At 43.1% G+C, this 18,687-nt stretch overlaps 1 protein-coding gene across 2 annotated transcripts in view; it reads left to right on the forward strand.

Annotated features, from left to right (window-relative positions):
• Positions 1-6,523: 6,523 nt before the first annotated feature.
• The window catches only part of LOC147010638 (PC3-like endoprotease variant B), a 278,472-nt gene continuing 266,308 nt past the window's right edge, over positions 6,524-18,687 (forward strand). For both annotated transcript variants that reach the window (XM_085859874.1, XM_085859875.1), the window contains exons 1-2: positions 6,524-6,680; positions 12,121-12,296. In XM_085859874.1, the coding sequence (XP_085716000.1) occupies positions 12,132-12,296 (165 nt within the window). In that variant the 5' untranslated portion in view covers positions 6,524-6,680; positions 12,121-12,131. The remainder of the gene's footprint in view (positions 6,681-12,120; positions 12,297-18,687) is intronic.

The raw sequence follows: 18,687 nt of genomic DNA on the forward strand, positions 1-18,687 counted from the left end.
TCTCTGTTTCACTTACTGCTCTCCCAATTCTACAAACTTTACAGCTTTCTTTGCCTATCTTAACTCAAACTTGGTACAAGCATTATAATAATTTTAAAATGTGAGCAGAGGCATATCGGGTGACGTCAAAGAGTGCCATTGTAGTTTATGTAATGCAGTGATGTTGGCTGATTTCCCAGCAAATGGAAGATGACCTTTGGCAAATGACAGGGTGAAAATGGCAAGAGAGACAATGTGAAAGAGCAGCAGAGCAGGATTTTAGAACACCTGAGCTCATGCCGTCAGGTCCAGTCGCGGAGTCAGAGTCAAGGATTGAAAGAACCTTCTCCACATTTTCAAGTGCAAATGACAGTGTCCAGGAGCAGTTGGGTACACCAACGATGGATGGGTACCGAGAGAGAGGGGTTGCAGACACAAGATTTAAAAAGCAAACATATAATTGAGGTGTTCAGTCTTCTTACGAATGGAGTTGGCTGTGATGCCATTTGAAGAGAGGGAGGGGATGGAAGGGGAGCATACTCCAGAGATAGACAAAACGAGGTGCCACCAGGTTTTAGAAGAGGAAGATAAGTTTGAAAGTTCATTTTTGAAGTTGGACAAATGTTGTTTTCTGGTTCTCCAGAGAGTGGACACAATCTTGCTGCGGATTTTTTGGAATGATCCGAGTTTGCCTTCAGTCGGGTTTGCCTTCCAGAACGAGAAGGCAAGTCATTTCAGAGCAACTGCCTCACCACAGGATTCATTGTACCGTGGGCGTGAAGAAGGGTAAGATAATTGAAGACGAGATGGGATGAATCCATATATGAGAGAAAGCAGGAGTCTGTGGAAGAAGCAGGGTTAGGGTTAGTATGTATGTCTTCAAGTCCTCAACTCCACAGTCTTTAAGCCTTCCTCTCAAACCCCAAGTCATCAACGTCCCCCTCCCAGTCCAAAGGCTTCAATCCCCTCCTGCCCTCCAAGTCTTCAAACCCCTTTGCCACCCTCCATCCTCACCACAACTTCTCAACCCTCCACTTCCACCCTCACCACAATACCTCAATATTGCCCCCCCCTATGGCCACCCACCAAAAGCCCCTCCCCCAAAGTCTCAAACTCCCCCTCCAAACGTTGTGTCCCATCTTTGCCCTCCCCCATCTCTTATGAGCCCCAACTCCTTGTTCTCGCCTCTCCTCCCCCTTACCTCCTCATAAAAGCAAAAGTGCATTCTTACATTGATCACACATTCTTACATCAGATAGATAGATGGACAAACAGACAACACAAAATTGCATTACACATTGAATTCCACATATATTACACAAGGGCTTTCTTACAACAGACAGACAGACATTCAGACAGCCAGATAGACAGACACACAAAGATATATAGATAGACAGATACACACAAATTGATAGATTGATAGACCCAGACAGATACATAAACAGACACATAGACAGACTGATACAAAGATAGACAGACAGATACAAAAACAGACATACACAGACAGACACATAAAAATAGATAGACATAAACAGTTAAATAGACAGACACAGATTGATAGACCCACACAATGACAGATAGAAAAACAGCAGACACACAGAGATAGATAGGTAGGACAGACACATATATATCGAGATGGACACACACAGATAGACATAGATATATAGATCGATAGACAGACGTACATATATATATATATATATATATATATATATATATATATATATATATATATATATATATATATATATATATATACATATACACACAGTATATACATACATATATACATACATACATACATCGAGAAACACATGGAAAATTAGATGGGATAGATATATAGATAGACACACACATATATAGGATTGAAGAGAGATAAATACATGGAAATACAGTCACAGATAGACATACACAGATAGATAGGTATATAGATCGACAGAAAGTCAGACACACACCAATGGATATTGATAAAGACAGATGCATAGAGATAGAAAGATAGATTGACATAAACACGGATAGATAGATATACACAGATAGATAAATAAGGCAGACACACAGATAGATAGATATACACTTACAGATAGATGGATATACACACAAATAGATGGATATACACACAGATAGATAAACAGAAAGACACAGAAAGATAGATAGATATATAGATTAGATATACAGACACTGATTTTTATGGATACAGACACAGATTATCGAGATAGATAGACAGACACATATAGATAGACAGATAGATAGACATACACACAGACAGATAGATAGGATAGACACAAACACAAATAAATATATAACACACACACACACACACACACACACACACACCAATAGACAAACAGATAGATCGAGAAAGGTGGTTAGACACACAGAAAGATAGATAGACAGACAGATACACACACACACACACACACACACACACACACACACACACACACACACATATATATATATATATATATATATATATATATATATATATATATATATATATATATATATATATATATATACAAGCTGGTAGGCGGACATGGGTAGTCGACTACCCAATAGAACCTGAGGCGATGAGCCCATTCGATGGGGAATGACCTGAGGATTAAGCACAAGAAAATTCATGATTCCAGCTTCAAGGGTTAATGCTGCAGATTGTTTTTTCGTTAAAATACCCCCACATTTAGAGGTTTTTCGGCCGTTGCTTGGCAACGGAGGGGTCCATAGCAACGGTTCTTTCTCACACATAACTGGGTCATACCATGAACTTACCATACCAGTTTCATGTATATCTGATTCATAGTCTCTGAGATATAACGAACTTCGTTTTTTTTATTGTTTTCGACCAGGGTTCATTCAAAGTCTATCTTCTCCGACAGTTTTCATAGGATTCGGCTGGAAATTTTTGACAATATGGCTGAATGTACTGCCCACAGTCGCTCGTGGCCCGATTTTTGATTTTCGAAAAAATATTTTTTTTATGATATTTTTCAAAAATTTCAAAGTCCCGTTGCGAGGCAACAGTAGTGTCCATAGCAACGGTTTTCATTTTCACACAACTAGGTCATGGTGTGAACCTATCAACCAAGTTTCATCGAAATCGCCATTGTATTAACTGAAATCGCCATTTTAAATACTGATAATAAGGGTAGAACAAATTTTAAAAAAAAACATTTTTTTTTTTTTCGACTAGATCGACTAGCCAATATATGTACATATATACTAGCGATACCCGTGCACATGCAGTTTCAAGATGGAGGCTCTATTAGAAGCATGCACCAGGGAGGAGCAACATTGTGTCATCCGTTTCTTGGGAAGTTAGGATGTGAATCCCAATGAAATCCATCGCAGAATGAAAATGTCATGTGGTGATGCATGTTTATCGCTGCAGCAGGTGTACGACGGGGACAGGAAGTTTAAAAGTGGAGTTCTTTCAGTTTGGGGGTGAGTTGTCTCGGCACCCATCTTGCAGACACTTTGTGAAACCCCAACACATTGTGAATGACATGGTGTGCTGAACCATAGCAAATGTTTAATTTGGAGACCACTTCATCCAACGTAATGCAACGGTTTTCCTTTAGTATGCGCTCAACTCCTGCAACCATGTCTAGTGTGTTGGCCGTGAGGCCGGCCTGAGCGAGCAGCGTCTGCCACACTGGACACTCCACTTTTAAACTTCTTGTCCTAGTCATAAACCTTCTGCAGAGATAAACAATCTCCTTTGCCACACCACCAGCGTTGGAACACCAAGTCCAGCGATGAGCCTGTGGGTGCTGAAACCATGAACCAGCCACCCTAAGTCCATGACCTTGCAAAGTCAACGACTTAATACTATTCTGATTCTGATACAAAGGAACTTAATACTATTCTGATTCACAATTCCAGACCCACAGGGACCAATACATGTCTCATAACTTCCAGTCGTCAGTTCCAGTCGATGCATTGAAATCCCCCAAGACTAGAAGAGTATCTCGCCTGGGGCACTGATCATCCATCCACAGACCCAAGTGCGGCAGAGAATGCGTCCTTCACGGTGAGATCACTCACCTCAATCGGAGCAAATACAGAGACCAGGAAAACGACACCCAAGGAGTGACGAATTCTTAGTCTCATAATACGCTCGATGACCGGTGTTACCTCAATTATCATTGGAGTCAGCGTATTGGACACAGCTACAGCAACTCCTTGGGCATGGTAACCATCAGTGCGACCAGACCAACAGTAGGTGTAACCACCCGCCATGATCTCGCCACAATCCGGTGTCCGAATCTCAGAGAGTGCTTCAATACCAATGTTCAAACGCTTGAACTCAGATGATAACAGAGACAGGTGATCATCCTCTCTTCGGGATCGGACTCTCCAGGCACCCACCCGAAGGGACTGCCTCAGGTTAACCCAAGGAGACTACCATCTGGAGGATGACACCTTGGCACCGCACCGCCACACACCACTACAATCTGACCCTGGAGGTTTACCCTGTGGTTTTCCTCCTGTTAATAAGGAATTGGGGTCCCAAAGGTTTTGCCCCAATCCCATCATCTGGTGAGCTGTGCTGCGGAGGGCAGCAGCACAGGAGGGACTCCAACAGAGTGGGTTTTCAGGTTTTATGCAAGGAAGAATTGGGAAAAAAATCCCCAAATCCAGATGTGCAAAGCTGATGCAGACATTCCCAAGAAGTTTTGAAACTGTAATCGCTGCCATTGGCGCTTTTACAAAATATTGACTCAGGGGGTTTAATACTTATTGACACAAGACGTTTCAGCTTTTCATTGTGAATTAATTTGGAAAAAATCGAAAAACATGTTTTCACTTTGTCATTATGGGGTATTCTGTGTGGATCAGCGATAAAAAAATTTTTTACATTTTCTCCCTTTTGAATTCCGACTGTCACACCCCACCGTGAAGCGATATTGTCAGGTCAGATCAGGTGAGGCCAGATTAGATCTGTGACTTGCTACAGGTACCTATGTAAACCTGCACTAACCTGCTTCATGGTCAGGTTGTCAGCGACTAAACCGTCACTCCCACCAGGTTTCCTGCAGAGGAGGCTCAATGAAGCTGGTTAATTTTGTCACGTTTTGGCATTTATTAATATATTTATTTATTTGTTTATTTATTTATTTTTTAATATCCACTGCTACCATTAGCTTGTATTAATCGGAAATTTTAGGAAATCGGCATATTTGTCTCATTCACGGACATTTCTTGCATTCGTATACCGGTATTTCTGCAAGTCGCATTTGCATTCAGGAACACAACAACATAATATTATAGTTAACCATTTTCAAATTGCCATTCTTTCATCCAAATGATGAAAAAAAATTTTGAAAGACCAATTGAATGACAGATTTTTCGCCTGGAACGGCAGGTAAAAGTGCCCGGTGAGCAGAACCGAGTCATTGAAAACAAACACACACACACACACACACACACACACACACACAGTGCAAGTACGAAATTCCTCGTTGGCATTCACATGTCATTTCGAAAGTCATCTCTTCGGAAACACATTCATTGCAATTCCACAGTAAGCTGTTGACAAATGTGTTGGGTTGAAAAAAAACATGAAAACTTTGCAATTTTGCTGCTTCTTTTTTGCATAATAATGATGCCCCCAAGGATGATAAATCATCGGAAATGCGCAAAATTGCAAAATAAGAAGACCTGGCACTCTTCCTCGCACATCCACAGTGTTTCTCCTTGAAGTTTGAAGACGTCATTTTGCAACAGTGTATGTGTAACAAATTATTACCTCTGCCACCGAAGATGGATGGAGGTTATGTTTTCACCTCTGTATGTCTGTCTGTCTGTCTGTCTGTTTGTTAACAAACTATCTCAAAAAGTTGTCGATGGATTTGGATGAAAGTTGGTGGAGAGCTTGGGTATGTGACACCTGGTATTAATTCAACAGCAAAGCGGGATTTGAACTCACAACCACTTAGATACAAATCCTGCCACCCTAACCGTTAAACCAACACCAGGCATACCATTAAGAGATAGAGCCAAAAACGATATATAAAACGAAATCTCAAAAGGTTGTGGACGGAATCGGACAAAACTTGTTGAACAGATTGTGTGTGTAACAAGGGAGAATTGATACAAATTTGGTGAAGATCCGGATCTGGATCCGAAAATGTTTTTTTTCAGTGATTCTTCACCATTGAGCAATAGCGCTAAAATAATACATAGCACAATGTATCAAAAAGTTACGGATGGATTCGGACAAAACTTGGTGGATGAGTTGGATAGTTGACAAGAAGAAGCCGATTAAATTTTAGTTCAGTTCCAAATCCAGATCCAGCCTATCAGTGGGATACAAAACATAAACTGGTCAACATGGCGGAGCTACATGCTCTACTGAGTGCCCTTCTAGTTATTATAATTATTGATAAGTTATAATACGTGCTGCAGACTTTCACATTTAGATCGGAGTTGTTTGCACAACCATAACGATATGTGAGCCCACCCCTCTCATTTTCAATTTGTGCTTGGTGCTGAAAACTTGTGATGACATGTTCGATGTTGAGTATCCAACCCACCAAACAGGTTTCAGGCATTCCCAGTAAACTTCCGCAAGAGATGAGTGTTCGCTGAAATTTCTTGGTATAATTAGACTCCGTGGACCTGACCGATTAGGTAAAACGAACTTTATCGAAATAATCTTCCGAAACTGATGGTTTTTTTTCGCCCTGCCTCCGTGAAAGGTAGGTTTGCTAACCTAGTTCATGATTGTCGCGAATCGATTTCTTATTTAGCAATGCTTGTTTAATGGGTAACTTGTGGTATCATTCATGGGGCTGTTAGGATGGTCTAAAGGTACGCACTCTTGCCTCTAAGCTGTCTATCTTCGGTTAGAATCTCGGCTCAGCTGGTGTTTCACAGACAGCATGCCATCCCTTGGATGGATGTTCAACTGAGCGTCCCGTCTGCTGGAATTATTTTGTGGACGTTAAAGCGCCCACTGTGTCTTTCCTGAAGAGTATGCGAGCTATCGCCAGCACCATGAACAAATGACAAATTCCTGCTCAAACTACTGCTGACAAGGCAATGGCAAGCGACCCTGCATAACTCTTGCCAAGAAACTGCTTCGGCAGCACCGACGCTCCAGCAGAGTAGGGTACACGTACATCGGAATCAGAATAGTACCATGTGTCAGCACGCAACTGCAGCTGGAATGTCGTCGAAATACTCGTTGCTTGGGTACTCGGGACAACCTGTAAAGATGGGTTATAGATTTCCGTGTGGGGAAATTGATGTGTAGTTAAACGGAATGTTGTGGCAGCTCCCAGGTAAAGGCCCCTGCAAGGGCTAGCTCCTTTGGTAGATTTTAAAGACCATATAAGATCCCTCTCCAGCTAAGCACTACTCCTTTGTGAGGATTATGAAACTCTAATGTGTTGCTGCAGCCAAGGTCCCTGCAATGGATAACTCCATCGTGAGCATTCAGATTTGGAAGAATGCTTCTCCTGTTAAACCCACACAAACAGATAGCTCGATCATGAGCGACAGTGCTCTGTCCATAACTGTGTCTCATTTGGAGTCACGGCATACCAGGGTGTTGGTTTATTCATGGAGCTCCAGTGGTGGAAAAGGCAAGCCCTGCTTTCTTTTTGGTGGAGATATAAAGTTGAGGCTCGAGAAGGAGCGAGAACGCTGAACAGATCAAGATGTAACAGAACAAAAGGAATCATAAAAATAGAAGGCGAAACACACCAACAGCAGGGTAGAGGGACGGAATCGAGGGGGACTTGTACAAATCAGGAATGTGGGGAAGAATAAGGGGTAGGGGAGGGTGGTCAAGATGGATCCATGAGTAAACTCTCAGGAAGGAAAAACTGAGAATTGAGAAAGAGGTGGGTTTCCTGGGGGAGTTGACAGAGGTAGAAAATATCATGGTTTTGGATGGGGAGGAGGGGGTTATCTGATATGGTATTGATGGTGATGAGCAGCTGTCTTGATAACCTTGACGGAGGAATGAGATTGAAGAGACTGTGGAACTTGGTTCCACAGGAGGGAGAAAAGAGGCATTAATTAGTGAGGTGAGCAGAGATACTGGGTTTTGGGAGTTTCACCACAACAAGGGTGCTGGTGGACCACGTGCACCCTGCAGATACCTGGTGAGGGGTATGTGGCGGTGGGGGACAAAGCACGGAAAGAGCAGAGAAAAAAATTGTGTTGAACTGTTCAAAACGAATATCTTATTGAACAATTTACGAATCTACTGATGCTGGGAACAAGCCCCGTATTGCCTTTGAATGGAGTTTTCTGCCGTTGCACCTCAGCTGGTGCTGGTGAGTGGATTTGTCAAGCTGAGAACATGAAATGCTTTACCATAGCAACTTCAACACCTCCTTAAAGATCGCATTTCAACCTGGCTGAACCACCTGATCATCGCCTTTGCAAGAGCACCAAAGTTTCCATTGTGACAATACATACATCGTGGCTGTTTGGTGTTATATTTTATTATTGCAAGGTTTTCTGACCTTTTATGCTTGTTGAAGGCTTGGTACTCAATGTTCATGGGAGCTGAGATTTTATTTTGGGGAAGGGGGGGCTTGAACATCACTGCAAACCAACAAACAAAAAACAAATGAATGGCAACGATGCAAAGTTTTTGTTTTGCTTCATCTTTGTGAGCAGTACTTGAAACAACAAGGTCTCTCTATGCTCCAAATAATTGAAACTGCCCGGTCATGCCTTCACCTTTGCTTTGAATTCACGCTTGGGATTGACAAATTGTAAAGCAACAACACTTTCACATTGAATGTCTTGCCGTTACCCATGATTCTGAGCTTGCAGGTAAAGCTCGTGCTCATTCGAGATGGTATTGTGACAATTTGGAGACAATTGGTCGACTTCAGGTGGTTTGAATTTATTTGAGATGGCTTTCTGTGCTTGGAAAGGTGGCATCAGCTCAGCTTAAAGCAATTCGAAAAATGTCCGTCGCATTGAGCGTTCCATTTTTGAGCTCGGTTGTCTGCATTCCCAAAAGTTAGGAACCCACTTCTGAATGTTTTGGAGAAGTTGGTGTGAACATTTATAGTTATTTTGTCCACATGCAGCACACGACTGGGGTGCTTGCATCACTTCTTGCAGTGGTGTGGCGATGCTGTTGATGCAGTGCCCCATGCAAGGTAGGTAAGGATTTTGGGATTTGTTCAGTGTGTCGGGGTAAAATAGCTCACCTTAGTCTTCACGAAGGACACCAACTAATGATGGCGGATGAGATGACCAGTTTGACGTCCATCCGAGGGACAGCGCACAATTTGATGAATTGCCCTGCCTGTGAAGCACCAGTGTGTCAATTTCTAGCTTGGTCAAGGTATTGTTACGGCTGTGGAAATTCGCAAACCACCATTCAGGTCCCGTAGGTGAGATATCTCTTAAGTACATGTGTAGTTAGCCCCAAACCCGTTGTTTAGAGGGAATTTATGTGATTCATTCGGGCTGTGACGCTTTGAGTTAGGCGTTTTTCTGTTCTATCTTTATTTTGAATCCACCGCCATAACCATCAAACCACCACTGATAAACGCTCCACCACCCTCACCTCTCTCCTTCTATGGCCATTCCCGCATCACCTGTGAACCCTGAGCATCGGGCTGTCTTGGGCTCGTTCAAGCGATACGCACCAAGCCGTGAGTGCAAACAGCGGCCTTCCGATGGAAAATTTTGATCAAGAATGCTACACGCCCACTTCTCATCCGTCCAATCAGCAAGCGCGGAGCGGCTTGGCCCCGCCTCCAGGCACGACCGTGTGAAATCGAAATATGCAAATTCTAGGATCAGGGGAGGTTCACGCCCCTTTTCCTCCGTCCAATGGGCGAGCGTGGCTCCGCCCCCGAGCTCATCCTGATCCGGAAATTTGCATATGGGTTCTCCTGCCGGCCTATAAAACGCCGAGCGCATGGCAGGGAAGAAAAGAGTCAGTTTGGAAGAGTTTTGAAGGTGGAGAGTTTTGAAGGGAGAGAGTTTCGTGGCAGAAAAGCAAAGAGTTTTGGAAGCAGAGAGTTTTGGCAGTCAAGTCGGGTTGGAGAGCGGAGTGGAGTCGGGAGGCGAAGGCGTCAAGGTGGTTTCTGCAGTCGGCTGAGGAGAATTGTGGGAGGAGGCCAAGGAGCTCGGGTCCGAGGCAGGGAAGACGGCGGTCGGCGACGAGGTCGCGGTGGGATCGCTCGTCGCGGGACCCAAGCCAGCCAACCATTCTCCTTCCCCCAGGGCATCAACAATCCCCCCCTTTCCCCCGCGCTGAGATAGTGCAACAAGGAGGCCCCGTTCCCACCCCACTCCAAGCGGTGCCAACGAAACTCGCGAAGGAGCACGAAGTCGGGGCACCTCCGGGAAGCCACATTTGCGGCTCGTCACGAGGACGCGGGTAGGACCCACCCGGTCTCGCGGACCTGACCACTCCTTCAGGTCCCGCGCGCACATTGGCCTACGGGCCCGTCTGCCCCCTTGCCTATGAGGGTGGCTTCTTTCCTTTGCTTTTGAGTAAATGTGTATCGGCGCCATCTGTGAAGTAAAACTGTATAAGTGTTGCCGTGTGTTCACGTATTCGGTCATAGCTCTGCATTGTTGTTTTTGTTTTAAATTGATATATGTGCATTCTGGCTGTTTGACTGTATATGTGTGCTTTTCGTCGGCTGGGTAATAAATGTGCATTATGTTGAATTGTTCCCCGTTTCGCTGCGTCCTTTTCTTTATTGACTCTCCATCCTGCTTCACGTAAAGGGTTCGTAGTGGGCTTAATACGCCCGATAATTAATCGGAACCGTCGAGGCCGACGATAACACCGCTCGGTTATCCCGATAGCACGGAACGGACCGCTTAAGCGGTTCGTGTCCGGAGTCGACCTGCGGCGAGGTACGATCGCCCGCTTTACCATCCGCATGGGTACTTAGGTAGGTCGAGTTTGGCGAACAACCCTATCCTATGCGGGTGGCCGATTGGCACGATCGTGGTGAGGCCGAAAGACCCACCTGTGACTGGCTCCGGGCGATAGTTCCCGGAGGGTCAAGACAGAATTGTCCGTTCCGGTGGGCAAGGCGGCCGCCATTCGAGTCGAGCGGCCGATCACACGCCGGCAGGCACGAATTCGCAACAATATGATCCCTGGGTAGACTACTCAGAGATGAGTGTGCATCCATACCTCCTCGGTTGCCCTGTCAGCCTCAACATTAATAGAATACTCAATTTTATTGTTCTAATTTTATCCTGGTTACCAAAAGGTTTTCATTTTGTAGAGTATGTTGAACCTTATTGCTGTTGATCTTGTTGTTGACATGACTGTTAGAAGAATAGGAACTTGGACACCACAATGAGGCAGCACGTGATGATCTGTCTATTGCATTCCCTAACTGTGTGCCACATTGGTTTATGTGGTGACTTCAAATGGCAGAAGAGATGCCACATTACACTTGGTTCACCACGGTTTGTTATCTATAAAGTGTAACCAATGGCCACAACATTCACGGCTGTTTGAAAGCACTCGCATAACCGCTGTATTTGAGTGTTCCATGTACGTACTCGATTCACTGGCTCCAAAAGACAGCAATTGCAAGTTCAAGCTGCATCTGGCTTTGCAGCACGAGGATAACCTCACTTCCTGTCAATGAACCAAACTAATGAACCAACTCCAGTTAGTCACGTGACTATCCTTCCCTCCAGCTTGTGAGTTACCAGTACTAAAACGTAGTGGAACTGTGGGAATAAACTATTTGGAATATCTTATCCTGCATAAATTGGAGTGCTACATTTTTTTTTTTCCCCCTGAATAATTCATCCAAATTAGCTCACTTTATGTGAGCCAGCACTTGGTCAAAGATCGTATGTGTTGCTGTGCTCTTGGGTCTGATTAAGGATACTTATATGCAGGATTGTACTGTTTAATGAAGAGAGTTTGCGAAGGGCTTTGGGATTATCCGTGCCACCAGGCTCGTGACTTCAAAGATCACTCACCTCAAAACCCAAGGTGTAATGTGTTTTAATCTCTCTGGTGGCCTTGGTCTCCAACTCGAAGCAAACTGTCTGTGTTCCGAAGGTCCCACAACTGTGCATTTGTTTTTGTTGAAGCATCGCTACCCCCCCCCCTCCTTCGCAGATGTTTCACGGAGCTTCCTTGTTTGTGCCGGTGTCTCCCCGACCATACAGGGACCTGATAAATGGATCATCCTGGATCTCTGTGCTGCCTCCCCATATTTTTCTTTCTGCTGCTGCCTCTGCCCTTCAGCAGAGGGGATTCTGGGTTCTTCACGGTGGTTATCGATGGAAATGAAGGCGCAGCGCGTCTACTTGCGCAGAAACACAACATGACCTACATTGCTCCAGTAAGAGTCCTTTCGCCCACCTTGCTGCCTCGCTAAAATCTTTATTCAATATTTTTGGAGGGGGGGTTATTTTGGGGAATTCCAGGTAATAAGGAAATATTTACATGATTATTGTTACATTTTGGTACTTTCAGGTTGCTACATTTGCTTGCACTTGTTAACAATCCTCAATTGTTTTAATTTTTCATATTGTCGGATGTAGTGTTCCATTCTCTTCAATACAACTCTCCAAAATGGCCAAAAATCTCAAATACCTTTTGAGAGGAAGGACTGCATCGGTGTTGGTTAATTTGTAAAGTCAAAAGACTTTTACCTGGTTATTTCTGTCAATGAGAATCTGTGATCGCATAACAGTTGGTTTTAAAATTGAGGATCCGTTAAACTTGTTTGTTAACATTTTACAAATCTTCAAAATATGTTAAGGCGAGAGTGAACAACTGCTGAGCTGCACAAAACCTCCAGTAAAACTTACTCTTCAAGTGGCCGTCGGGCAACCTATTTGTTTTCGTTTTTATTTTCACAACCTCACGATGGTTTCCAAGTTTTCATTTTCTGAAAATCCTGCTTCTGGTTTGACTTGACATGCCTCAATTTCTCAGCACAAGCAATTAAAAATAGGAATGCGCACCCTGAAGCTCACCTTTATCAGAAGCAACAGTCAATCAAACCCCCCCGCAGACCCCTTGAGACCCTGATTTTTTTTTAATGCCGTGAACGAGCTTTGGTACATCACGGGTCATGAAGGTTGCGGTCAAGTTTCATCAAAATAATGTGTGTAGTTTCGGAAAAGAGAGCAAATACCTATTTTGGGGCATTAAATCCCCCTGCCCCCAAGACTCCTTTAAATGAGCACATATTTTGATGCGGTCAATATACCTTCCTTCGGCATCGGATATGATGTTTGTGGCCAAATTTCATCAAAATTGTTTGTTTAATTAAAGCGATAATAACTGAAGTGTTTACGGACTGACTGACTCACTCACCTCCAAACACTGCTCGACTGCATAAGCTCACCTGACTAAAGTCCAGGTGAGCTCAAAATTGTTCACAAGCAAGACAAATATTTTATTTCTATTCTTTTTTTTAATCGCATGTCAATTGTGTACAGTGCACTGTCAGAATAAAATGAGCATCCCTGATTGTAAATAAACTTTATTTTAACCATCTGTGATACAAACACAATGGAATACACATACGTATTAGTATCTGGTATAAGCATGTGCTTTGGTACCAAACGGTGCTTGAACCCGTGAAGGCCTTTGATCAATGATGTTCTGTATGACAGCCTGATCCAGACTTTTCCAAATTTGGAGTAGATTTTGTTGCAGCTCTTGTGTACTACTTGGCAGAGGTCGGCTTTTCCACAGCTTGCGATCCATGTTCCCGAACGAGTTCGATGAAGTTCATGTCAGGACTGTGGAGCCTGGATAAGAAGCTGCACTCCATTCCGCATCTTCCAAGGGCAGAGCTGGTTCTCTGCCCTGTCTGTATGGCATATATGGTACCATCTCCATACAGGAAAGTCTTACATCCTATAAAATGCCTTGCGGGTTTAGTGGGAAGAAAGTTTCTTCTTTACCAACAAGGCATTTTGCAGTCTCGAACACATTTACAGCAGTAGGATTGTGCCGCATTCCGCACGTTAAGAACCACCTCCGCCACGGAAGATATAGAATGGGCTGAAACCTTTTGCCCTGGCCCGGCAGAGGTCTGACATCAACGTTATCAAACTCGTCTGGGAACATTGAAAAGCTGACCTCTGCTAAGTAATACACAGGAGCTGCAACAAAATGTACTCCACATTGAGAAAAATCTGGATCAGGATGTCACACAGAATATCGATTCGATGCCTTCGCAGGTTTAAGTACTGTATGATGCCCAACGACCTGCTGACAGATCCTAATATATGTCATCCATTTGATTGTTTGCCTGGTATCGTCTTAATGGTTAGGGTAGTGCGCTTGGGATCCGAGGATCCTGAGTTCAAATCCCCCTTGGCAGTTGAATTAATACCAGGTGGGGTTGACTTTTCCTGTCATCCTTCTGAGGTTGGCAAAATGATTGCCAGCATGCTGGTATCCTGTGTTTGAGTGGTGACCTGTCAATTGTGGATTGTGCCCAATCGCCAAGGAGACTGCTTAGGCAGCACCAAAGCTCTGCACAGAGTATGGTCCCAATGGGTGGATGGATTTGATTGTGTTCGCATGATGTGTTGTTGAAATAATTTGTTTACAATCAGGGAAGTTAATTTTATTCCTGCAGGGCACTGTCGATCATTCTGGTGGTGATTAAAAGGGGAGAAAAAAAAGATGAGGCATATCTTTGTTTTCATTCGTAGATTTTGTAAAGAAAAAGCGCAGGTGTAGGCAACTCGATGATTAAGGTGATTTGCTCTTGTGAATGTTTTTTGATCATTTAGTCACAGTTGCATGTGAACTAATGCCACATCTGCTCATCTGAAAATTTTCCAATCCCTCATTTGACATTGCTTCCTCATCTGCTTACTATGTGAGATGTTTCCTATGTTGTCATATTAAAGACTATAAACTTGTTACCTGTAATGGATCACATTATGCCTGGTGTTGGCTTCATGGTTAGGGTGGTGGGCTTGAGATCCGAGGATCCTGAGTTGAAATCCCACTTGGCTGTTGAATTTATACCAGGAGGGGTTGACTGCCTGTCATCCTTCTGAGGTCAGCAAAATGAGTGCCAGCTTACTGGTATCCTGCGTTGGAGTAGTGACCCGTCCAGGATTGTGTCCAATAGCCAAGGAGACTGCTTAGGCAGCACCAATGCTCTGCACAGAGTATGGTGCCGATGTATGGATGGATAGATCACATTCCCTGTGCCGTGGATTAAGAGCTGCTGCATTGAACAACTTGTGAGTAACACTGTTGATGCCAGGGGCATTGAGAAAATACAAGATGGGAATATAAGGACCATGACCCATAGTGGAGAGCAGCACACACCATTGCACTGCATACAAATGCTGTGCCAACCCAATGGGTGCCAATAGAGGACTTGGCAGACTAAACCGTCAACCCCTGGTTTAAAAGCCAGCTTGTAAATCTGGTCTTCCCAGGACAGGTATTTAAAAAAAACAAAAAAATCTTGGAGCTCAAGGAAATGTACTTTTTCCCCCAAAAGATGACCACAGATAAAAACACAAAAACTGGAAAGCATCTGCAAATGCAAAGCCCATCCATATCTGCTTTGAAATTGCCTGGTGTTGGCTTAATGGTTAGGGGATTTGAACTCAGGATCTGAACTCAGGATCCTCAGATCTCAACTCGAATCTCAAGCTTACCACACTAACCATGAAGCCATCACTAGGCATAATGTGATCCATTGCAGGTAACAAGTTGATAGCCATTAATATGACAACATATGAAACTCGCATAGTAAGCAGATGAGGAAGCAATGTCAAATGAGGGATTGGAAAATTTTCAGATGAGCAGATGTGGCCTTGGTTCACATCCAACTGTGACCAAATGATCAAAAAACATTCACAAGAGCAAATCACCTTAATCATCGAGTTGCCTACACCTGAGCTTCTTCTTTACAAAATCTACGAATGAAAACAAAGATCTTGTTTGTTCCTCATCTTTTTTTTCTCCCCTTTTAATCACCACCAGAATGATCTACAGTGCCCTGCCAGAATAAAGTTAACTTCCCTGGGATCCTAGGATCCTGAGTTCAAATCCCACTCGGCTGTTGAATTAATACCATGTGGTGTTGACTCAGCCTGTCATCCTTCTGAGGTCGGCAAAATGATTGCCAACTTGCTGGTATACTGTGTCGGAGTGGCGACCTGTCCAGGATTGTGCCCAATAGCCAAGGAGACTGCTTGGGCCGCAACAATGCTCTGCACAGAGTATGGTCCCAATAGATGGATGGATAAAAATTGATGATTTTATGTGACCTTGACCTTTGACCTTTTGATCTAAAAACATATAATCGGCTTCCAGCTTTTAATTAGTGAACCAATTCAGTGACCCAATATGCAAATTCTTAAGATTTTAGGTCAATCGGATGAATATTGATGATGTGATACAAACTTGACCTTTTGATCTAAAAAAAAAAAAACAACGGCTTCCAGCTTTTCATTTTTTAATTAATTCAGTGACCCAATGTGTAATTTCTTAAAATTTCATTTCAATTGGATGAAAATTGACGATTTTATGTGACGCTATCTTTTGCCCTTTTGACCAAATTATTCATTTGTGTTCTCCATTTTCTCATAATAAAGCTTTGTTGAAAATTTGATGACAAAAGCTCAAATGGTAAAAAAAAAAAAAAAGTTGCTGCACAGACAGACAGGCAGACAAATACACACAGAAGCGATTGCAAAACCCCATCTCCCACTATGCAGGAGACAGGCTATTTAATCATACTATCTTCCAAACTAACAGATTACATATGTGAGACTGACTGGGACTGAATGTCAAGGTCGAAGTGAGACCACTTTCTGTTCTTTTCTACAGCTGCTCGATACAGCATCCATCCATCTCTATATATATATATATATATATATATATATATATATATATATATATATATATATATATATATATATATATATATATATATATATCTCTCTCTCTCTCTCTCTCTCTCTCTCTCTCTCTCTCTCTCTCTCTCTCTCTCTCTCTCTCTCTCTCTCTCTCCTGTCATCAGAAAGATGCCGATGTCTCAAAAAGTCTGGTAGGTTCCTTGTCATCATTGCAGTCTGACTCCAACTTATCAAGCCTTTTCTTTCCTGTTCCAGATATGGATCTCACACCAGCTCATCTGTTTAGCTTCTTGAGGTCTCGCATATAATAACTATGGCATACGAGACACTGAAAAGCATGTCACTATGGAGGAATTCCTTCAAACGCAGACATATCCATGACCACCGATTGTGGATGTTAAATATAAATATTCCATGATTTTTTTATTTTTATTATTTTTTACAAAAAGAGGACATCATGACGTGCCGATACTCTGGCAAAATTTCAAATTCCCAGCCGGGATTTTTGTTGGAAAAAGCAATGGAAAACCTTTCAGTATATTCCATGCGCAGGCAACTGCTTCAGGAACACGTTTCTTCTTATCGTAGAATCACACTTATCTGACGAGGTATTGGTAAATCGAATGTAGAAAGGTTGTGATTCAGTGATTACCACAACATGGTGTATCTTTCTCGATAGATGGGAATTTTTACATTTGTTCCCACAGGCTATAAAGGACGAATACGTCATGGTTTGGTGACAATGGAGGGAATGGTACAGCATCATGGCTTTCAGGCCTGCAGCACAGACCGTGCGAGCTCACGTGCCAGATTGCCAGACCTGAAGCACTTTGTGGCTGAAGTAAACAAATTTCCTCAGCTCCTTTCATAAACATTGTATGCTTAACAGTCCATTGTTTGTCAGCCAAGAAACATATCACAAACTCTGCAACCATGACATCATGAGAGATATATGGAGAAAATGAAAAGATCTCAATGGGGCACTACCATGGACCACACCCAAGGAACACTGAGAGATGGACGCATGCATTTTCATCAGTTCATATCAACCAAGACTATTCAAACTTATGTCTACTGTGATCCTAACAACAAAGCCATGACTTACCATGGACCCACTCCAGGCGTGGTCTCGTACCTTGAGGAGGGGATGTCCTGTTTGCCTATGTTTGCCACTAGGGTTCTTTTTTATGACTATATAGGAAAACGGCAGCGATTTACATAAAACTAATTTTTATACCTTTGAAAATGTCGAATGTATTCGATCGTTACAAAATCTCAACACCAAAAATAGTTCCAACCCCCCTCCCCAGCTTCTGGACACTGTCCACGCAACAAAAATGCCCTGCCGAGGATTGTCAAACAATCTTTCCTGCCATACTTTGTTTCCACAATTGATATTGGTGCTTCAACCCGAAAATACAATTAGGTTATGGAGTTTTTCAAAGGTATAGTGTATCTTGATATGTGACTGCCTCGACAGTCGGAGCATGCGAGATCATTACCTGATATGCAGACAAACTGGATACAAATTCCCTATCATATCTGCACAGCGCATCTGTGACTTTGAATTTCTCCAGCTCACGCAGGGCCATGACGTTTGTATCCCATGCATGCTGGAATAGAGATGTAACACATAAATAGATAATGTGCTGGAGGTTTGAGAATGCGGTGGCTGTCATGCGTTCCCAGAAGCGATGACGAGGTGCGTGTAAATGTCCTCGCACCGCCTCTTCGGAAATGTTCCCCAAGAGAAGAGATGGGAAAAAGGAAGAGAAAAAGAAAAACGATTCCTTGAAGCAGTTGTGAATGATTTAAGGTTCCAAACTAACCTCTGCCTTCACATGATTATTCATTTTAAATGTAGGCTTTATGAAGGAT

This window comes from Eptatretus burgeri, chromosome 16 (genome assembly GCF_056783735.1).
Source record: "Eptatretus burgeri isolate ZD-2024b chromosome 16, Ebu_testis_v1, whole genome shotgun sequence".
In the NCBI taxonomy this organism is placed as follows: domain Eukaryota; kingdom Metazoa; phylum Chordata; class Myxini; order Myxiniformes; family Myxinidae; genus Eptatretus; species Eptatretus burgeri.